Source organism: Cynoglossus semilaevis, chromosome 10 (assembly GCF_000523025.1).
Source record: "Cynoglossus semilaevis isolate Cse_v1.0 chromosome 10, Cse_v1.0, whole genome shotgun sequence".
In the NCBI taxonomy this organism is placed as follows: domain Eukaryota; kingdom Metazoa; phylum Chordata; class Actinopteri; order Pleuronectiformes; family Cynoglossidae; genus Cynoglossus; species Cynoglossus semilaevis.
In genome coordinates this window covers 554,882-578,984 of record NC_024316.1, presented here as the reverse complement: position 1 = coordinate 578,984, position 24,103 = coordinate 554,882, and the positions used below count along the sequence as shown (strand labels likewise).

General features: G+C 40.5%; 1 protein-coding gene across 1 annotated transcript in view; it reads left to right on the top strand.

Moving 5' to 3' along the window:
• Positions 1-24,103, top strand: part of plxna3 (plexin A3) — a 53,561-nt gene that overhangs the window by 2,152 nt on the left and 27,306 nt on the right. Inside the window, exons 2-6 of the mRNA XM_025059102.1 lie at positions 10,067-10,465; positions 10,562-10,752; positions 11,293-11,840; positions 11,967-12,131; positions 14,218-14,400. Coding sequence (XP_024914870.1) covers positions 10,152-10,465; positions 10,562-10,752; positions 11,293-11,840; positions 11,967-12,131; positions 14,218-14,400 — 1,401 coding nt within the window. The 5' untranslated portion in view covers positions 10,067-10,151. The remainder of the gene's footprint in view (positions 1-10,066; positions 10,466-10,561; positions 10,753-11,292; positions 11,841-11,966; positions 12,132-14,217; positions 14,401-24,103) is intronic.

Genomic DNA, 24,103 nt, shown 5'->3' with positions numbered 1-24,103 from the left:
AATATAGTTAGCGCACTATTGATCAATAAGACACTGGTGTTCTTCTGGAAGAATTCAGATTTATGATGTCGTCTGTCTATGATTGAATTGAGATCAGGTGGAACAAACATTAGTAGCCTGTTTTATAAGATTATCACTGTTAACCAATAGATAGATAGATAGATAGATAGATAGAACTTTATCAATCCCTCGGGAGTTCCCTTCAGGAAATCAAGGCAATATAGTAGTCTTAGTCTAGGTTTCAAACATATTCCCACTAGCTCGTGAGCTGAATACAAATGTTGTTGTGTGGATAACAAACCCTGATAAATTCTTTTTTGAGTGAGGACTTATGGGGTTCGGTGAGACGCAGAAAAAAAAAACCTTCTTGAAACACCTGTATCGTGCCACTTGATCATTTTTCATTTTGGATCATACGATAAAATGTTTAATGTTTTCAGCTTCACCCCCGTCCAGTCAGACGCTCCAAAGCTTTCAGACGCGTCAGGATGCTGCGATCACTCAGCCCGAAATCAGATAGTGTGTCGTCACGCCATTTACATTGATTGTGTATCAAAGGTTTATGCTCAATTCTTATCCATTGCGTTTGGTGTTAAGTCTCATACTTGTGTTTCTTATATATTGCTCCTGATGTGTGAAGTGCTTCTTTTGGTCAAAATCTGTCATTGACTAGACGGAATATTAATATGTTTATGCTGAAAAGACTGGATTCTTCTTACCGATACCTTCATCTTTCAATTGCTTTTTTTCCCTCAACTTTATCTACCACCTTTCTCTATTTTATCCTCTCTGGCCTCCTCATCTTCTTTTTCCCCCATCTGGCTTTTTTTTTCTTCTCATTTTGTTTTTCTACTCCTCCATATAACCTTCTCCTTTCTTCCTACCTCATCATCCCATTCCTCGTCTTTCTTACTCTATTCCCTTCTTTTTTTTTCCACTTCTTTTTAGTTTTCCACATTTTCCTTTTGCCTCGTTCTTCACTTCACCATTCTACCTCCTACCTTACCCTTTTTTTTTTTTTACTGCATCCTTGTCTTTTCATTCTCCTTCATGTCTATTTTCACCTTTTAAAACAACAACTTATTCAAATCCTAAAAACGCTGACTCACTGTTTGGTCATAGCTTGAATCACTTCCTGTTTGGTCGAAGTCAATTTCAATCTTTTGTAAATTTAAATGCACTGTTGATACATCATGTATTTATTTACTGTGCTTTTTATACATATAATAGTTGCAGTAGCTCTGTGTCGAGGTATTCGTTGTACGTTCCTCAGTTCTGTTGCTCTCCTGCTAAACAGACTTGGAAGAAGTGAAGGGAAATGGTCATAGTTTTTAACGTTAGCAGTCATTTTTGGTCATACGCACGGCAACTCACGCTGGCAATTTGTACTGTAAAAAAAAAACCCAAAACACTCACTTATGTAACAATATTGTTTTTTTTTTTGAGACCTATCCAAAGACATACTCATATAACTGTATCTAATATCATTAACTATATACCAAGTGAATGCCTGATTGTAACCAGAACCTAACCTTTAACCTTGACCCCAATCCTGACACCACAATAGATTTGAGGTTAGTAGCTATGTTTGTTGGTAAATACGTTATCAACCTCAAAGAATGAATTCCACCGTTACTCAAGAGCTGCGAAATGTTTTTAGAAAAACTTGTCGACGCGTCCTTGTGTACATACGCACACACACACACACGTCCAGCTGCTCGAGGTCATCGAGGCATCATGGGAGGAAGTGAAAAGTGTCCGCTGATTGCTTCCTGTTTTCTCCTGTGTGTGTGTGTGTGTGTGTGTCTGGTGTGTTCTTCTGGAGGCCAGGGTCAAACGCATACATGTGCACCTTTTGTGGCTGCTTTCCTTTTTATCTGTTTTAATCTGTTACCAGTTTTGTTTTTTTTTTTAGGCTTAGGTCTGAAAGAGCTGAACTACTGTTTTTTTTTTTTTTTTAACAACATGCTTCGTTTTGTGCATATGCGCGTGCAAAGGAATGTAAAGTGCATGTGATTAGTCCTAAATAAGGTAAAATTGCAAACACAGCAGTCTGTTCTCTTAAACAGAGTCAGGTTTTTTCTTCGGGTTGATTGATTTAATTTGTTCATTTGAACCTAAGTTGGACTTTTGGAAAACTTTGAAACATCAACTGTGTTACAGAAACAAACGTCCCCGAAGGATTTTAAAAAGTTACAGTTTAATCTACAATCGCAGTCCCACCCTTAAATTGTTTACATTAATTGGTGAATATTTTTGTTTTTTATTCTCTGAGTGGAAGAAACAGAGAAGAAATAAAAATATAAAAAAATGATAAAATATATAAAAATTTAACCTACATCTGAAACTGACATATTTGAAAGCAGTTAAATTAACAAGAAAAAAAAATGCTAGACTTTCTAGAGGCTTCTTTAATTTTGACGCTTAAATGGAAATGATGTTCTTTCAGATAAAAAAAAAAAAAAGTCTGTTAAAGCCCAACCCCATTTAGACCACACATGACATCACACTTTTGCTCTCTGACCTGGTGAGGGGTAAATTGTCCCTCTCTGCATCCTCAAAGGCGGTGTGACCCTTCATGTGTGTCTCATCATGTCAGACGGAAACGGTTGGACCTACAGAAGGTCAGGTGTCAAGACCACCCGTCAGCAAATATCAGACGAAAAACTGGCCGAAAAAAAAAATGCAATTAAAGCTAAAAACAGAGGAGAATATTGTTTACGTCTACGCGTGGTCTTCAAATGGAGGGCTGTCCCAAAACTGTCCCAATACTTTACCCCACCCCCCGCTTGCTGACCGCTGGGATTGGCTCCAGCTCCCTCGTGACCCTACAAAGGTTTTTAAGGTAGAAAATGGATTGATGGTGAAGAGTCTGGTTGTGAAGGAGCTGATGAAACCATTCCTAACATCTGTGGCCTTGACCTGTAACATTCCTCACAGCCAGTCAGATCACATGGTCGGGGGGGGAGGCCTTAAATGGCCGTTGTTTAAATAACGTTCACGATTCTCAACACCATCAACCACATGGTCCACTGAGGCTCAGACTTGTTTGAATCTCGATGTCTCTGGTTTCCATCGACAGTACCTTTTTATTTAATGTGTGTCTGTGTCTGTGTCTGTGTGTGTGTGTGCGCGCGTGCACACGCTTCCTCTACTCTGTGGTTCACATTAGCTTGATGCACATTTACTGAATATCAACCCACCATCAGCATAATTGCGAGTTATTGATGGGGGTGATTAATCATGATAGATGATTGATTCGATGATCCGTGACAATTAACGAGTTGACTGATCAAATAATTTTAGAACGGCATTATTTATAACTTTGAGGTTACACATCTTTTTTTTTTTTTCATTTTGTTCCATTTTTTTTATTATTATTTTTAAATTCACCCATGCTGAATTAACTCATTTTTAGCTCCATTTGACAGTCGTCACAGGAAAAAGTCACTGACGCTGTAGTGAAGTGAAACCGGTGACGTTCCATTTCTAGCATTTGCTCAAATCGGACTCTTTTTGCGCACAGTAAATATGACGCTTTTGTATAAGCTTTACTGATCATCTTATCGAATCTTTACTACTTATAACTTGCTCAGAGAAGCAACAACGGAATGTTCAGATAAGTCCGAGTTAATTTCGGAGACATGCGAAGTACAACTGAACAAAACCGCTGTTTACCGGATTTTCACCAGGGTGAAACTGTTTTCTTCCAACCGTCCATCTCTCTTTCTTCTCCTGTTGTCTGTGTTTCTCTCTCTCTCTCTCTCTGTCTCTCTCTGTGTCTCTCTCTCTCCCCAGCCCTCACTGGATGCCCTGTTATCATGTTAACTGTGGAGCTGATAATAGCAACCCCTTCAATGGTCTCTAATTACAGACACAGTTACTGTGTTTATGTAATTACAGGAAGTGACACAACAATCAACCCAAATTAGGTCATGTATTGTCTGTGTATGTTGGGGTAACGGCTAGGTCTTTCTTTATCAGCTATGAAAAAAACAAAAACAAAATAACTGTCTGTCAGCTGATTATTGTTTTAAAAATTTCCCATTTCCATCTACTGCCCTATAGGACTTTTTAAATGACCTTTTTATAATACGTGTTTAATCACTGTTGGGTTAATAATGCGACAAAGTCGGAAAAATGTTGTGACCTTCGAACGAGCCTTAAGTCAGCAGAAAACAAACTCCACCTCAGGTTTTGATTTATATCAGTTTATATCCTATTTTTTAAAAAAGCCAAAAAGCAAAAGCGAGGAAGTTCAAGAACACCGTTAAAGCAGTCAGTTATAATAAGAAAAAAAGGCACTGCAAATAAAAATTCCAGTTCATAACTCACATAGTACAAATAAAATATTGTGCAACAGACAGTTGAAAATTAAATTTTTCCTTAATTTTTTTTTTTATTGAAAACACAACAACATTTACATGCAAGCATATTTATTGTAGTTCTGATTTAAATATATTATAATATGTTTCAGTATCCATGGATTTATTTCCCCAATCAGCTTCTGTTATTCTTCTCTTTAGATGGCCATCATGCACAAGCGTGTTTTTACATCAATCAACAGTAAACAGACTGAATGTCTGTATGTTATGTTTTCCATGACAAGTGAAGGCTGCCATGTGTTAGTCCCCACGTTTGGATTGAAATGGTGCAGTCAGACATTAGACATTTTTTGCTTGATTCTACACACCATACCTGTAAATTCTTGGAATTGAAATTCTGTTGCCTCTGTTAAATGGATTTCCGTATCATCTACATATGATCTCCAACTCCACCACCTCCTCCATCTCTATCACCTCGATCTGCATCTCCCTCCCCCACCCTGACCCTTTGGTACCCTTACCCCTCCTCCTTTTTTCTTTTCCTCCTCTTTCTCCTTCCCCTTCTCCTCCCCCCTCCCCCTTCCTTCAGCTCTGTGACTGAGGCTAAAGTGTTAATCTCAGGCTTCATTACAACTAGGACAAAGACACTTTGTGCTGCAGTTTCCGGCTGCTGAGGAAGCAGACAGTGTCAGGGTTTGGAGGAGGAGCCAAACAGACAAGATCTTCCTTCCATCCATTTTTCTTTTTTTCATCAGGAGAGTCTAACATATATCAATTATTAAGCTGCCGAAATACAGTTTAATTTGTAAGAACTGGATGTGACATATTTTTTATAAGGACTTGAGATTTTATTGTGATCATTTTTATTAAGTAGTGGATTATAATTTTGAAAACACAACGGGCGTTGTTATTTCAACACGAATGGATAAGCGCCAACTTGTAAGCACGTTTCTTTCCTCCCACGAAGAAGATGCGCGTGACGTTTTTGAGTAACGTAAACGTAACGATGGGTACATGGATAAGAGCGCGGGTTGTGTGCAAATTGTGTAACGGAAAGTTTTTCCCTTATTACCACAGCACATCAAGCCTTCGGTTCACACCTTAATGCAAAACATGTTGCTTCGAGCACAGACACCAGAGCTAACGTTAGCTATCAACCAATCAACCGTTTCCTGGGGAGCAGTAAACGCTGTAATGAATGCCTGAGGAGCAAGGGAATCTGGTGCTTGCTGAACACACAACACACAACAGCTGGCCAGGGCAGGGTTCAAACCTGCAGTCCTCTGACAAGAAGGCTGGTCTTCTACATTATTTAAGACCGTTTTTTTTTAATGGTGTATGAAATGTAAAACTATGAAGATAGTGCTCACAATTATTGCTACCAAAAGTGCGTCCTGTGTTTTCGATGTTTCCTTACGGAGCATTTTGTTTTTTCTTCTTGCAAACCAGTAATTTCCACGGGACATTTAGGGTTTTGGACATGTACATCTTGAACCGAAACCAGGAATACGTGCCTATTTTCAGAAATATATTTGGACTTTGGTCTTGATTGGTGGAATGACCTTTCTCGAACCATATTCTATCCGCCTTGATCATTTCCATACATTTCCAACACAAGACCGTGTTCTTGAGCAGGATCGCAGTCGTGTAGCTCGATGTGTCGCAACAATTACGAATCCTGGGACGTTAAGAGAATTGGGCCCACGCTTTTAAGTGGTCACTCGTCAGGAAATTTGGATGGAATGAAAATAATCATTAGCTGGAGATGTAAACGCGCGCACGGACACATGCACACAGTTGTCTTTCATCGGTTTGATGGACGAACTTGTGAAATCATAGTCAACTTAGTGAAACCCTATCTGCGTCTTCTGTCTGTCCAGCTGTCCCCTTCCCGCATATAACACAAACACGCGCGCACACACACGTACACAGTGATCCATCTGTTGACTTCTTCTTCCCTCCGCTCAGCAGACTAATTAACTAATGTGCTGATCTTTCACTGCCTCTTTGTGTGTGTGTGAGAGTGAGTGAGTGTGTGTGTGCGCGCACGCGTGTCAGTCAGACACAGGGTTAACTGATGAATTGTATGCCTCTGCTGATGAATTGAAAACATGAAGGGAAATAAGCCTTACTTTCTGTCTTCTGTCTTTCTGTCGATCTTCTTTTCTGTCTTCTCTCCACTCCTGTTTCTAGTTCACGTGGACAAGTCCTATATGTTTTTTACTAGGTAACAGCAGGAAAAGCCACCTGGTACACATCTTGGTATTGATATCACCGTTCAGTCATTAAGTTCGTAACAAACGAATACCGTAATTTCCGGACTATAAGCCGCTACTATTTTCACAGGCTTTGAACCCTGCGACTTCTGAAACAATGATGCGGCTACTTTATGGATTCTGAAACAGTGATGCGGCTACTTTTTTACGGGCTGACGAATTGCATACCGTGATCAGTGACTTGGTAAGCTAGGGTGTGTTATACTAGTAGCGTATGTCTGTCTGTGTGAGTATATGTGCGGAAAAGCACAAAGTGAACGGAGTTAGCCCCGGAGCTAATGTTAGCTTCGGACCTGGAGTAGATCACTAAGTCTCTCCTGTGCATTCCAGCTACGGTCGGGGCGTCGAAGCAGGAAAGAGCTAACATGTAGCTAGCCGTTTTACAGGCACTGGAAAAAAAGCATTAATTTAATTAAAAGTGAAAAAAACAAATCTTTGGGTGTAAATATCCCATGTTACAACGTAGACATCTGTGGCTTATAGAGAAGTGCGGTCTATATACGTATGTGTTCAATTATATTTTTCTTTTCAAATTAAGTAGGTGCGCCTTATATTCAGGTGGGCGCAATAGTCCAGAAATAACGGCAAATGGTAAATGTTGAGGTTCTCAAACGAAGATTTATTGCTTGTGTTTTTTTATGTTTTTTTTTTTTTTGAACTATGTAAACAAGGTCCTTCAAGATGGACTTCTGACAAACAGAACGGTGAAGCATTGTGTCTACCTGTTGAACTGATTTAAGCCAGAAGCATCGTTAGCTGTTTGTTTTGGGGATAGGATACGATAGTACTTTATTCATAATCTCCATTAGTTAATTATTAAGTCCACACAACAGAAAGGTACAGAGAAGAGTACATTTATGTTTCTGTGAATACCATATCAAAAGATGTGAAGACAGGTCCACGTTGTCTCATAGGCCATTCACCGGCTTGGTTCCCCCATCTCATTGGACGGCCTCCTTAGCGCTAAGGAGGCGTTGTCTCATAGGCCACTCACCGGCTTGGTTCCCCCATCTCCTTCTCCCCATCTCCCGGGACACCCCAGGTTTCTTATTGGACGGCCTCCTTAGCGCTAAGGAGCTAGCAAAGCTAACAGCTGACCCTGGTGTACATGTTTACACTGCCATTTATAATATATACTTTATATATAGAAAAACTAAGTCTGGTAACTGTCATCTGTGTCAGCGTCTTCGTTTGAGCTTAGTCACAAAAGCCTGAAAAGACGCGAAGCGTTTAGGAGTCATCGTAGGGCGTTAACACAAACTTTACAGCAACGTACTTCAGCATAGTACTTCAAATGCTGTTCTGCTGTCATCAAATGTCGGCCTTGATGCAGCCAGGAAAGTAATCCAAGACGTGTTTGCGTACAGAAATATGTGTGTGTGAGTGTGCGGGATGGGCTAAATGACAGAAATTGAAGATGATTAAATACTGTTTTTTTTTTATCATTACTAGGAATATCACGATACCTGAATTTCAGCGGTTTTGTGTTTCGGTCGCAGTCTGAGCTCCTATGTTCATGTCTTGCTTTGTGTGAGGACGTGCGCATAGCCCAAATGTTGGTGTCTGTGACACAGTTCTTGTGCCGTTATCACTAGTTGACATATTTACATATTTTATGGAAATCATGGGCTGTGTCATTGCGTAGATGCACGTGATGCAAAATGCTGTCAGATACATTAGACTTGACAGTGGACGCCTGAGAATCCACTGTCGAGGCTTATATGCGACACCGCCATCAAAACCTATTCTTATCATAGAAAATGACATTTTAATAGCTGTCCACTGTAGTGACCGTCATGCGTGAAAGGGTTAATTTGAGAGTAAAATAATTAGGTCAAAACTGAGTTAATGTAAAGCAAATAGACTTTATGTTTCTTTATCATTAATTTAGGCCAACAAAGCTACCAAGCACTACCCGCTCCCTGCTTATTAGTCGATTTTCACTCAGAATTCCAGCCAAAGTTCATGCGAGATGACCAAGGCTAAGACCACTGTTGAAAGCAAATAATAAAAATAACGAGACACCATCCATTTTGACAAGCCACAAAGCTTCTGGAAGAATGTCATTTGGACAGATGAGACAAAACTGTGGCTTCTTGGCAAGGAACAACAGCTCTTATGTTCACAGAATGAGGCATCAACAAAAGAACACTGTCCCTGCTGCGAAACATGTCGGAGACTGGATTGTGTTTCTGGGGCTGCTTCGCTGCGTTTAACAGAGGGTGTCTTGAATCTGTGCAGGGTACAGCGAAATCTCTAGACTACCAAAGGGATTCTGGAGCAAAACGTGCTCCTTAGGGTCAGTAAGCTTGGTCTCATTCGCAGGTTATGGGTCCTCCAACCGGACAATGACCCAAAACACACCGCTATAAACACTCAAAAAATGGCTAACAGGTGAATCAGGTTTTCTGGAGAAGGCGCCAGTCAAACCCGAGACAACTGGAGCCTCATAAGGACAGGCTCAAAACACCAGTTGACAGAAGTGTCACTGACAGTTACAGAAATCGTTTGATTGCAATGATTGTCTCCCTAGGTTGTAAAAACACGTTACAAGTTAAGGGGACCAGCATTTTTGGCCAGGCCAGTTTCATTAGTTTGTTTTCAAAACCACGATTCAAAAGCGATGTCTAATGTTAATTGGTTAAAGTTGAGTAATTTTCAGTGACCATTTTCTTTTCTCCTCTTCTTTCAGTGACATTGCTCGACAGTCTCACATTATTGGCTTAAATTAGCAACAATTAGCAGACTTCTGCTTTGAGAAAACGTTAATGAACCTAGCGTTCAGATTGACTTCTTTGTGGCTGCCACTATGTTGAAACTGCTATTATAACCTATACCATTGGCTTATATCATTTGAACAGGCTTTCCAGTTGACAAAGCGTTGTTGCGTATAGTTGAGATGTAAGCAGAAGAAACTCTGTTGTTAAAACTGAATAGCATCATTGGCGTATTCACTGCTGAGGTGTGCGCTAGTCCATCCATCCATCCATTTTCATCCGCTGCCGGGTCGCGGGGGGCAGCAGTCTCCATGACCGCCACCCAAATCACATTTACGCAATGTACCAACCTCTGAACCTTCCTGTGGGTGGTGAGTCCACTTTAAGGTACCAACCGCCCTAACCAGGATTTGAACTAGCCTTGCCTCTGGGCCAAAACGCCACATGTGCGCTAGTGAAAATCGGTTAAATGGGTCACTGGACTGGTGACTGTATTCCTAGCAGTAGTGGTATACGGTACAATCCGTAATTGAATGAAGTATTCTACTAGTATCAGTGCATCTCTAGTAGATAGCATTGCAGGTGTATGGTGTTGGTAAAGAATTGTCGAAAAAGTTAGCATGCTGTTGGTAGGTTAAGATAACTTTACATACCTACCTCTTAAGCAAGAAAGTACCAAGGAAAACGTACGTGTACAATCACAACTGAATGTTGTTTTTTTTTTTTTTTTTTCTTTGTGTCTCCACAGTCATGAATCACTGAGTTGACTCTCCGGCACCTGCAGGCAGCTCTTCTCCTCCTCATTTCCTCCTCCTTTTCCTCACTTTTCCATCATGTTCTCCTTCTCTCCTCCCTTTCTTTCCATCACCCTACTTCTCCTGCTGGTCTCCTCTACCCTTCTCCTGTCTGCCCCAACTGCTCCACCTCCTCCCTCTGTGCTGTCGGGCAGGGTGGTGTACCGGACGTTTGACACTTCCCTCACTCACCTCACCGTTCACAGAAGGACAGGTAATGTTTTTGTTGGCGCCGTCAACAGAATCATTAAGCTGTCTTCAAATCTGACAGAGCTGAGGAGTCACATGACAGGACCCGTGGAGGACAATGCCACCTGTTACCCTCCTCCTAGTGTCAGAGCCTGTGCTCACAGGTCAGTCCCTCTCCGATCTGTTTCATATAAAATGCCTTTTGTCTTTTCACCTGTCTCATGTGTCACTCTCTTTAAAAAAAAAAATGTTGCCCTCAGATTGGAGATGTCGGACAACGTTAACAAACTCTTGTTGGTGGACTACAGAGGAAACCGCCTGGTGGCGTGTGGCTCAATCTGGCAAGGCGTCTGTCAGTTCCTCAGACTTGAAGATCTTTTTAAGCTCGGAGAGCCGCACCATCGCAAAGAACACTATTTGTCTGGAGCCAAAGAAGCCGACGGGATGGCAGGTAGATGAGGATGCAAAGAGGGCGGGGTGAAATTTGACAAATCAACTGCAAACCATTTCGGTTTACATTCCAGTAGTTCTATAATAATATGTATTTAAAATCACAGCTCCTTGATATTTATTTTAAGTTTAGAAGTTTGGAAATTCTATGTTTACTGGTTGGGAATAACTACAAGGTCATGTGCACCTATAGATGTCCTATTTGGGCAAATTTCATTCTTTTGGCAACATGATCGCAAATACGATGAAATTTAAAGACTTCTAACTTTAGATCGACACCGTTAATTCAAGAGGAGTGTCGCTGAATAACTCAGCAAGTGCGACACGACAGTGAAAAGAGATTCTCAAATTCACAAAACACAGAAATTTGATCGGATATACAGTAGACACTTGATCTACTCAAATTTCACACTTTTGCAAAGTTGGCATCCACATTTAAATGTCTGGAGGCATCTTCCGGATAGTCGTTCCAATCAGGCTGCCAAAGAAACGTCAATTAACGATAATTAACAAGTGAACACATGTTGTTGCTGCTCCTCAGGTGTTATCATTGGTGAAGAAGAATGGATGGATGATCCCAAGAGGAAGAAACCCTTAAAAGGCGGCAGCCACCTCTTTATTGGTGCAGCCATCGATGGAAAGTCGGAATACTTTCCCACCTTGTCGAGCAGGAAGCTGGTGGCTGACGAGGAGAGCGTCAACATGTTCTCACTGTTGTACCAGGATGAGTTTGTGTCGTCTCAAGTCAAAATCCCATCGGACACCTTGTCCCTCTATCCAGCATTTGACATTTACTACGTCTACGGCTTTGCCAGTCGCACGTACGTCTATTTCCTGACGCTACAACTGGACACGCAGCTAACTCAAATGGATGCCGGTGGCGAGAAGTTTTTCACCTCCAAGATTGTCAGGATGTGTTCGAACGACACCGAGTTCTACTCGTACGTGGAGTTTCCTCTTGGCTGCACCAAAGACGGGGTTGAATACAGACTAGTCCAGGCGGCATACAAACACAAGCCTGGGCGAAGGTTGGCGCAGGCGCTTGGTTTGTCAGAGGATGACGACGTCCTTTTCGTTGTTTTCTCACAGGTCACTTTTTTTTTCTTTTTTTTTTAAATTCATTTTTCTGAATCCAAAACTGTCTTTAAACAAATGTCCTTTCGTAACTCTTTTTTTTTACTTACAATGGATTCTTGTAACACATTCGGTCTTCAGGGTCAGAAGAACCGCTCCAACCCTCCCCGAGAAACCGTCCTGTGTCTGTTCACACTCCATGACATCAACCTGGCCATGAGAGAGAGGATCCGCTCCTGTTACCGTGGAGAAGGATACCTGTCGTTGCCTTGGTTACTGAACAAGGAGCTCTCCTGCATCCACACGGTAAGTGAGGCACATCAGGAGAAACGGAAAAACATTTGCCCTCATGGTCCCCAGAAAAAAACTGTAGAGATGCACGCAGAAGGCATGTATAGAGAGACGTGGCAAAACGTGCGAACGTTAGACCAAAAAGAAACACACACACACAGTCAGACAGTTCACAGGATAGCATATTCCAAATTCATGCTGGCATTGGTCTGCCCTGGTCACCATGGTAACCAGGCAGGGACACCCACCAGGACACTTGGAGGTGGAAGGTTGAGCTTGGCTCCGAGCAGCAACCAATCAACCGAGTTGCAAACTAACTGACCAGTCAGCTGCAGCTAATGACCCTCTGTTGTTGTTTGTGTGTACGTGTGTGTGTGTGTGTGTGTGTGTGAAAACAATCTTGTTTTAAACCCTTGTGATTTTGGGATTTTGCATTGTCGTGTCAAGATTATAGAAAGACTATGGTCTATTTCCAATTTGTTATGTGTGTTGCGATCCCTTTTATTAGTGTATTAGTACCAGTTACAGGCACTCAGTGACATTGTGCGTCCCTGGTGCAAGTGATTCAGATGTGGAACTTTGGAATCAGTTTTCCGTCTCCTTCAATATTTGTGCATCCTATCTGTGCATTTATAATGTATCTGGGCCATTGTTTCAGCTGTCAATCGGCTCAATTTAGGGTCAACACAAAACATGTGAAAACAAAAACATCTCGTCCGCACGACATGTCGGTGTAAATAAGAGAGCTGGTTGTCCTTCAGTGCCGACACCCGTGTCATTGGTCATAGGAATCCAACCGTGTTAAGGTGGACCGGGACTAACCTTTCCAACAGGTTTTAGCCTGTGATGATAGAAAGATAGATAGATGCACGGGTAGATGGATGGATGGATAGATGGTTGATGGATGGATGATAGATAGATAGATGGATGGATGGATAGATGGATGGATGGATGGATAGATCCATCCATCCATCTATAGAAGGATAGAAGGATGGATAGAAGGATAGATGGTAGATGGATGGATAGATGGATGATGGATGGATGGATAGATAGATGGATGGATGGATGGATAGATAGATGGATGGATAGATAGAACTCACACATAAAAGTAAGCACGTTCTATAAAGCTCTATTAAGTGCCTTTTTTCAATATAAAAATACCCTAACATCTGGTAATATCGCATATATATATATATATATATATATATATAGTCTAATTTCTATACTCTGTTTTTTTAGGGTTTCAGAACTAAGTCTTGGGTGTAGTTCTGTGGATGTCCACATTAGTGCAAACACGAGAATTCCTACTGTTTGAAAATTAAACGGAATTTGCGTCAAAGCTGCCACTCTGTCCACGGGCTCTTCCACAGAGACTCGAGCATATTTCTCTGTTTTAGTCAAACTATATTTATCCTGCCTGAAACCTGAACTGAGTGTCAGCAGATCAACCATGTCCCCACAAGGACTGGAAACAAAGCAGAGTTTCCACCAGTTTCTGCAGCTGGATCATCCAGACCAGTAACCCACTAATGACAGGGTGTGCGTGTGTGTGTGTCTGTGCGTGTGTGCGTGTATGGGGATCAGGGAGGGGCAGCATCATTACAGGCTCCGAACACATGTTCAACCTTTAAAGTCTTCGTTTAAGGAGTCATTTTTGACTTGATTTACGTTACAGTCGGAGAACCTTAAAGTTAATGTCTGTTTAAGTGTTTAATCATCAGGACGTTTCTATAGTTATTATTATTTTATTATTAGAAAAAAAGAAATACCATTAAGTATTATTAAGTCAGTGGTTATTATTTTTTTTTCTGTCATGTCCCCCCCGAGGGACAGAAATGTTTTCAACCCCCCCCCTCCCCTCTCTGACCCACATCCCCACGAATTGAAATACTATTAAGAACCTGATTACATGTATATTCATTATCTGTACAAACCATTATATGTGTTGCTGCCACCTAGTGACTGGAGGCTTGTTATTATTCAAGCAGTGGTACACTTATGTCCAGCGTGCCATATAATATATATAATAATAATATTAATAGAACATAATAAAAAAAATCAAAAAAAAAAAAATCACAATTTTTATCTTTTTTGTCCACAGCCTAAGCAGATTGGAGATGTCTTTTGTGGTCTGGTTCTGAACCAGCCCTTGGGTGGTCTACGAGTGATAGAGGGAAACCCGCTCTACGAAGACCGGACCGAGGGGATGGGAGCCGTGGCGGCATACACGTACGGAGAGCACACGGTTGTATTCGTAGGGACCCGGAGTGGACAACTGAAGAAGGTTGGTGGACTTTTTTTTTTTTTTATCTGTGCCTTTCGCTGCTTGTGATTGGTCGGTTTGAATAATACGTACCATTGTTTCAGGTTCTGCTAAAGAGAAGCTGAAATAAGAATCACTCGCTGTTCTCTTTAGAACATTTAGATGATGGTGTTGGTACTGACCTCATTATGTTATGATTCTGTCGCGAATCTCGATGTCTAGGTGTGTTTCTGACTCAGTTTAGTTTGAATGGGTCAGTACAGCCATTGATACTGTCTTCTTGATTTGCTTTGATTTTGATTTTGGAGATTATCAAACCATTATTCCGGTTCTGACATCTCCTCACGTCTGATTTTGTTCTTCTCTTTCTTCACATTCTTCATGCACTTGATCTGTCCTAATTCCGTCATGTTCCTATTGTTATCCTGATCCGGTTTTGTCTTTAAAATCTTTTTTTCTTCCAACCTTTAGTTGGTTCTGGTTTCGTTCCGGAATTGACAACTCAGTTCTTTGTTTTACTTTTGACTTTTTGGAGTTGACTTGTAGGGTCCAGGTGTAAATCTGTCGCACCAGTTTTGTCCTGGTCTTATTGAATTTTTCCACCCTGGATTTAACCCTTTCCCAACTGTTACTGGGTCTAGTGTTTTTGGTACTACTCTTGTCCTGGTGTCATCAGTTCTGGGCCTGCAGAGTAGTTCACCCAAACCTGTCTTTGCAGTCGTAGTTGTTTATTTATTTATTTGTTTAGTAAAAATGAATTTTGTTATAAATTTAAAGAGACAGAAAATCCGGGTTTGTTCAGTCAGGGAAAATGAATTATGTTTTACGTTGTTAAGTTTTCCTTTATTCTATATGTGTACGCGTTTTGTGCAAATGTGAAAATGGGACAGAACCAGAGGAAACGCATACTGTCTTGCACAGTTCAGGCTTTTTTTTTTTTTTTGCGATGTCAAATTGTCCCTTGGCTCAAAGTCTTCAAGTCGGAACCTCAGTGTTGCAGATTCAGAATTATTCTAAAAACAGCAGGAACTGTTGCAGATTCAGAATTATTCTAAAAACATATCTGGTATTTTTTTTTATGCTTTCACGCTGTTAGTTGAATGTTTACCGTCTTCGCAGTGCTACCGCTAACTGCTTCTTCGGTTGTGACTTTTCTTTTAAGGAACTCCATGTTGCTTATTTGGAATATACCGCCACGTAGCTGGCTATTACCACACTTACCAGTCCATATTGTTGCTCTATGTTCTGTCATTTTTTTTTTTTTTTTGGCATGCCGTCTGTGCTGCTAACATGTGATGGAATTGTTTTCCGTAGCGCAGCGGTTAGCATGCCGTACCTTGCAAGCAGAGAACAGTCTTGGGTGCGATTCCCAGTGGAATCACATACTGTACATGGGCTGTTAACATAATTTGTTTTTCAATACAGATCAAATCGTGTTTATTAACTATGTAGCGTGCCGGCATCTCATACATAGAATTTGAATAGGACGTCAGTATCAAAGCTTGGTCCCATTTTTCAGTGTCCAGTCTAGCCATATAGTCAGTATTGGAACAGATATTTGATGTTAAAATCAGTGCATCTCGAATCACTGTTTAAACCTCACAGACTACAGAAAACCAGATCAAGATCTTCAGCTGGAGATCTAAATCCGTCATAATAGGTGAATAGATGAATAAGGAAAAAAAAAAAAAAAAATAGAATAAAATATAAAATACTTACAGCCAGTTTCACTTTCTTCTCCTTGGATGGAGACTACTTTAAGCTAGTTCAGTCGGCTCTACTAACGAATTAGTTATTAACAATTTACTAATACTTAACTAATAATACTTTACTAATAATACTTTACTAATAACTTTGTACCTAGTTTTATTGCTTTATGATACCTAAAGTGACGTTAACGTCACAATCTTCAAGCTGTATGTAAAGACCGCGGTAATAAAGTGATAGCCATGTCTTAATCCGTTACGGCACGATATACAAAGATATACAACGCACATTCCTTAAGCTACGCTACCGTCGCAGCGGCCAAGGAGCGTTTGCCGTTGGCGTGATTTTTTTTTTTTTACTCATTTTGTCCCGGCAAGACACGAGCCTCGGCGCTGCTTTATTTTGTAAACAATGTCATTGAACTCTTGAATTGAATTGTGCTCATGCCGAACAAAAGTAGACAACACAATCAGATATGACCGTTCCGTGATGTCATTTGCGAGTCGGGAGAGAAGCGAGGCAGCTGGAAAGGAAGTGGGGGAAAAGGAGTCAAGACTCTCAGGCGGATGGGTGTGTGTGTGTGTATATGTGTTAGTGTGTGTGCGCGGGGGTCAGTGCAGCATGTCTCCTCTCCCCCTTAGGGTTGTTTGTTTTGGCAGAGAACTGAGATTCAGACGCACACACACACACAGACACAAAGAGTACTTCTTTGATTTTTTTTTTTTTTTTTTTTTTTTTTTTATTTTTAAAAGGTTTTTGTATTGTTTTTCACACATTAAACATCCCAAAAAAAATTGGTGTTTCCCAAAAAAAAGTAGCGACTTATACTCTGAAATAATCCAAAAAAAATTGGTCTTCCCAAAAAAGTAGCGACTTATACTCTGAAATGTCGGTAAATAAATACATAAATAGACACATAGACACGTGTAGCTCGCGAGTTCCCTTTGGGGAAATGAAGGAATTGATTAAAGATTGATTCTACGGGACACACTGTGAATGACTTTCTTCTTGTGATTCTCGGGCTCTGTGTCGAGCGAATGAAGCAGTAACGGCACCAGGAAAGTGTACAGAGAGACACTGTTGAAGTCAGAGAACAGAATGGCTTTCTGACGGTTGTCAGCTGTTTTCTTTGTAATGGATGTGAATTCAGAATTCCAGCGTGGGGATGCGAAAGCGGATCAGTCTCCCGTTCGCACAGCCGACGTTCGCCTTTTGTAATCATTTCTACAGATTTACTACAATCTGCCTAAGTGCTTTCCTTTAAATTGCTAACCTCCTTCCTTCTCTACTTTTCTCTCTCTCTCTCTCTCTCTCTCTCGTCTAGGACTCCGGAGTGAAAGTATTGCTAGACGTGTCATCCAATCAGCTGCTGAGTCTGAAAGAAACCATAATTATCATCGGCTAATGAGGCAACAGGGTATTGAGGCTTTTGTTGAGTGAAAACAGGAACAGAGCAGCTACACCTGTGTCTTTGACTACTGCTGCCGGGGACGCGGTGATTAAGGGAAAATGGCCCGCTGATTCGGATTGATAAACGTCACCTTCTTCTGTCTAGTGGATGATTATTATCCTATTAGTAGCCGACATTTGCACCTGTTCCTCTGTGAGCGAGTGAGTGAGTGAGGTGTGGACTCGAGTCTCACGACTTGGACTCGAGTCAGACTCGAGTCGTCAATTTGATGACTTTAGACTCGACTTGACCAAATGTAAAGAGACTTGCAACTCGACTTGGACTTTAACGTCAATGACCCGTGACTTCACTTGGACTCGGGCCCTTTGACTCGACAAGACTCGATACTTTCTCCCAAACCCGAAGATTATAAAGTAAGTTATTGAGGAGCGCTGTGTATCTGTCATTGCGTACGTGTGTGCGTCTCGGCACAACATCCAATCAAATTAGACCCACGTTGTTTTGACGCGATAGCATCGAGCCAATCAAATTGCGGGACAACCGATGTGGAAGACATGTCAAACAACGCTCGGGCGAGAGAAAACGATACCAAAGATTGTGTTGTTCGGATTTAAAAACGACAAGGTGGTCAACAAAAAACGAGCGGCAGTGATCTGTGTAAATATATTATTATATTTTCTTTAAAAGGACTCGAAAAGGACTCGAAACAGAAACCGCAAGACTTGGGACTTGACTTGACACTTTTCAGTCTTGACTTGGACTTTGCCTGTCTTGACTTGAGACTCGACTCGGACTTGAGTGCAAAGACTTGTGACTTGCAAAGCAAGGACTTGGTCCCACCTCTGATTCATTGTATATCAAATATTTACCGAATAAAAAAATATAAAATATAAATATACGTTTTAACCAAATAATTTCCTGAAATTCTTCCAACAATTCAGTGTTTTCTTATTTTAAGAAACGATTGACGCTGTATATAATCAAGCATTCACACAAGTGTGGACCACATGGACATCAGTGATGTTAAAGATCTTGATTTACACAACTTTCAGAACAGAGTGTGGACCAGATGGACATCAGTGATGTTAAAGATCTTGGTTCTTAACGTGTGCACTTGTGACTAGGCCTGTGACAATATCGCATTCGGCTGTACAGTATTTTGTCCCGCAAATTATTACAGAAACAAATGATATTGTCAAAATTATTTTCAGACTTAACCGACAATGTAATGCTTATATATTATAATAATGCCACAGGGTTCACAATGTGACAAATGTGCGCTGGTATGGATGTACGCAGTGGACCCTCTTGTCGTCCGGTCTGTTTATCGAAGCTGGCAAATGAAAAGGATTGACTTAACGTTTTTATTGATTGTATGATCACTGGACTTATCGTCTGAGGCCTTCGTAACGTATGAATTGTTCTCAACGCTGGTCACTTTACAGCAGCCAGGTGTAGCCACGCTCAGAGTCATCATCACTCTTTTGTCATAGGTAGCTTAAAAAAAAAAAAATCATATCTCTCGGATTTGGTAACACAATTATTGTCTTTAACCGATGCTGACTAGTGTCTAATTGGAGGGGGTCACACCTTAGACACACATTAGCTGTTTGATCTAGTTGCTGTAAATTCAATTACAGGAAACGATTAGCTGTCGGAGAAGACATAAACACATATGTGTAATCGGTACACCTGTAACTGCATGGGCAAACTAAGGCCCGGGGGCCGGATGCAGCCCTTTCAGCTTTTTATTCCAGCCTTCCAAATGATATAATTTATATATATATTATCATTATACCTTTTCCCTGCAATACCCACATTTCCCCAATAGATGGCGCGGAAAATGATAATAGCATTTTGGCGTTTATGCAATGACATTTCCATGTCATTCATCTTAGTTCGCATGAACGCTCCATCTATCTGCTACTGCCCCCCCCCCCCTCCCCCCTTCCCCCCCCCGCCTCCCCCCCGGTTTAATTTTAGGACAATTGTGGCCCGCGAGTCAAAAAGTTTGCCCACGCCTGATCTACGTACTTTTCTCTGTAAGCAACATCCAGAATATCTATCATAGCTACCAGCTGTTAAAACACCGCAGCTAGCTTAAACTTAGGTCTAACTGTCGAACATGTGCTTAAATAAAATGAGCTCATTCAAGTTAATTTGAAATTTCGCTTCGAACCGTTATTTCCGTTAACCCTTGTTGTTGTATGGCCCTTGTTTTTGTTACTGTTTTGGTTTAAACTGTGGGTTCGGTTCTGAATGTTGATTCACTGATAAATGATTAGCTTCCATTATGATCGTCAGTTTGACCAATGATCTGATCATTTTCATCAATTACCGAATAGAAGCCACTTTGTAGATTTGCCTTCAAGACAGCAACCAGTGCTCTCAGGGTCCAAATTCGTATAAAAACCTGTGTGTGTGTGTTTGTGCGTGCGCGCGCACGCGTTTGCGTACGAGCATGACGGTAAGTGTTTCCAGATGTCTTAGTTAAATAGAAGATGTAAAAATGCAGCTTCTTTGATGATGAACTTAGTTCCTCCTAACACTTTGTTCAGCCACTAATGAATTTTTTTAAATGCCCATTTTTTCTTTAACATCTCAACAAGTCAACTCATTGAAGGAAAAAAATAGATTCGATTGAATCAGATAAACCCAGTAAAGCCGCTGATCCAGTCTGCAGAAATGGTCCAGACAGCTTTTATTTTACAGTTTTAAATGATGTTTAACATATAGCCTTCTGTATTTTGTATTCTCATATATTAGCATTTATTAACCTGCAAGCTAAGCTGTATGAGAACTTGGGATGTCACGAGTTAATTGTGTCGGTAAAACATTACAGTTTGGTATCAGTTGTGTCTGTAAATCACAAGCTAGGAACGTTGCTGTATGGCTGAGTAAGAGGGTGAGGGTTAGTTGTCCTGATGTTGAATACGGCCCACAGCAGCAAGCTGTGCTAATTTACTTAAACAATCAACTACTAACCTACTAACTACCCTCCCGATGAAAGCTGACAAAAAGTGAACATTAGCGTTCTTCGCTTAGACACGAACGTTTGAATTTTGGATTCTTTTACATCTCGTCTTTGCGTACGGCTATTGCTAGCGGTACGTGTAAACAAAAAAGTGTTCTCTAAATGGTCTTAGTCCCTAAACTATTAGTGCGAAATAAATAAATAAAAAATCACTGTCCTCTTTTTGATCTTTTAAAACAAATACAATTCTGCAACCAACAAACAAACCCCCACAGACACGCACAAATTGAGAATATAAAATGTAAAACTACATGGCCCAGCTAATGCTAACGTCGTTTACCGTAGCACTCAAGACAAATTCTACCTGTCTTACATGCACCGTAGTTTGAGAACTCTGGTGTAAACTTTACAGCCCCCAAATTTTAAAATCTCTTAACTGGACTATATGTGGCTGAATGTTGGCTATCGTTTCTGCTTTCCCTTCTTTCGGTTAGCTTTGGCACCTAGCATATAGATATATGTTTTGCTAGAAGCACTTGCTAACATGATAGCCGCTAGCAAACGCTGCTGTGTGTCTGTCTTTATTGTGGTTTTTACATTTTAGAAAGATAATAATAATAATAATTTAATTGTTTTTATTTTTTAATTTTTCTTTATAACCATTTCTCCTGAACGTGTAAGCCGCGTAATCGTTGGATTCTTAAGTTTCTGACACCCTGTGTGACAGCTGCAACTTCTTCATGATGATGTCATCATTTCTGTAGATCTGGCTGCTGTGCTCTTCGGGCTAACTTCTGCAAAATGACCAAAAGGAGCAGAATAACTGTTTGAAAATACATTCTAAAAGTTGATGTTTTTCTTTACGTATTTCGCACCATTGTCTGTAAGTTTGCCTAACCAGAAGCTAATGCTGTAGGTGCAGGTTTCAGGAAACCCCCTGTCTTAAGCTAGCTGAAAACAAAGTCATGATATATGCTGTTTACCTGACTGTTTGACCTCGGTGTGTGTGAGTGTATTTTTCCTGTAATTATTTAATGCCCTTTGTCTCTCTCCCTGTTTCCGTTTGTCGTGTTTTAGTGCCTGCTAACACACAGGATGCGCAAGCGTGTTGTTTCTATAATTTCTGGTACTGAAGTCATGCTAACACAGGATGTGCAAGCGTGCGTTTCTATAATTTCTGCTACTGAAGTGTAGGGGAAAAAAAACAACAAAACAAAGATCAAGGTCAGCCATTCTACCTAAAAATTTCTTTAGCTATTTGTGCGCTGACTATTGGATATCCTTTTTAAAAAATTTTCACCCACTTTTTGTCTGCTCTTTTTTTTTTTTTTTTTTGCAATTTGCCTACTTTTATCTGCTTTTAGGTTCACTTTTAACAGACTTTTGTTTCTGTTCTTTTTTTTTTTTTTTTTTTTTACAGTTTAGAGCCTAACTCGAATTCTGAAAACACATTTCTCAATTCCGATACAGTGGATTTTCTTTAGTAAAAGTCGACATTAACAGTTGTTTTGTTTTTTTTTCCCTTACGAATTGTGATCTTGTGGTGGATTAGGAACGAGTGGTGAAAAAAAGTGCCGGTTTAACACTATATTTATATTTATATTTATATTTATGTTTATATTTATATTTATATTTATATTTATACTTATATTTATATATATTTATATTTATATGTATTTATATTTATATTTTTATTTATTTATATTTATATTTATATTTTGAACCTACGCTTATCACTGTTCGTTCAGTGTGACTGCCATCTAATAAATGTTTGGGCTGCCGCACACACACGCGAACGCACACCGTTTATCATATCTGTGTCCGCATTGGAAGAATTCACCTTGGGAAATGACTTCATCTCTCTCTCTCTCGCTCTCTCTCTTTCTCTCTCTCTTTTCTTCTCTCTCCCTCTTTCTGTCACACTTCTCTCTCTCTCTCTCTATCTGAGTGTGCCTTATTATTGACCATGTTTCAGAGTGAAATCCATAAAGTTTGTCCCAAAGGACACATTGTAGTCTGACATCACAGACACAGTATCTCTCTCTCTCTCTCTCTCTCTCTCACACACACACACACACACACACATACAGTAGTAAAACAGTGTGTGGTCTCAATGAAAGCAGGGTAGTCTCCTGTCCTTCCTCTCCCGTTTTTTTTTTTTTTGGCTCATCTACAAATTATGTCCTCTCTCTCTCTCTCTCTCTCAATCTGTGTGTGCGCGAGCGCACGCGTGCGCCCTGAGGCGGAGAGCTGTTGCTGCTGCTGCTGCCACACCCAGTCTAAATCTGAACATGGTTAGACTTCTGAAAAGCAAACACACTCCCACTCGGCCCCACCCACATACGGGGGCGATAGTAAAAAAAAAAAAAAAAAATCACAATGCCCATATAGAAAAATCAGGGATTTTGTTGCCGTTCAAACCCCTTTATGTTTTGGACTCGCTGTTTGAAATCCATTGTTCTGATTCAACTCGGTGACAGAAACTGACCAAAGGGGGGCAGCAGTACGCGAAGTACGGCGACGGACAGACAAGTGAACCTGCTACTGATGAAAATGGGTTTAGTGCAACTGTTGCTTCTGTTGCTGTTGTCACTTTTTTTCCCCACTGTTGCCCGTGAGACAAAGTTCGCGCTCGGGGTTTCGCTAGCTGAATTTTGAAAGTAAAAAAAAAAAAAAAAAAAAAAAAAGAAGACACATTTATAGTTGTGATGTTTTGTCAAATGATATTTCATTAAATATGAATATCTTCTAATATGCTGGTCTAAAGCCCCTACAACTACATACAATAAAAAAGATTGATTGTTTTAGTATTTTTTAACTTACTTTATGTAATGGAATTTTACTATATTTTTTAAAATATTTATTATAATATTTTATATCATAAATACATTAAAGGTAAGATTTTTATTGCATTCATGATTACTTAAAAAAAACAACATAATTCTACATCATTACAGTCAGGGACAATTAGGAGCTCGTCTCTTTTTAGGGAGCTGAAGAAAGGAAGGAAATCCCAGCCGGGTACTTACTTTTTTATTGCTCATTCACTTCACCTCACTCTGACAGGGACAATTGTACACACTACTTATCCTTTTTTTTTAATCTCAGATAAAATGAAAAATGTTTGTGTTGTTACCTGGAGTTTAGGTACTTAGGATCAACTGTTCAGAGCAGAGGAGACTGTGGAAGAGAGGTGAAGAATAGAGTGCAGGCAGGATGGAACAGCTGGAGAAAAGTGTCAGGAGTGGATCTGTGACAGAAGAGTGTCAGCTAAGGTGAAGGGAAAGGTTTACAGGACGGTGGTGAGACCAGCCATGATGTATGGTTTAGAGACACTAGCAAAAGGCAGAAGACAGGAGGAGGAGCTGGAGGTGGCAGAGTTAAAGATGCTAAGATTCTCTTTAGGAGTGACAAGAATGGACAGGATCAAGAATGAGGTCATTAGAGGGACAACACAGACAGGAAGGTTTGGAGAAAAAGCTAGAGAAGCCAGATTGAGATGGTTTGGACATGTGCAGAGGAGGGACAGTGGATACATCGGTAGAAGAATGTTAGAGATGGCGCTACCAGGTAGGAGAAAGAGAGGAAGGCCAAAGAGGAGATATATGGATGCAGTGAGGGAGGACATGCAG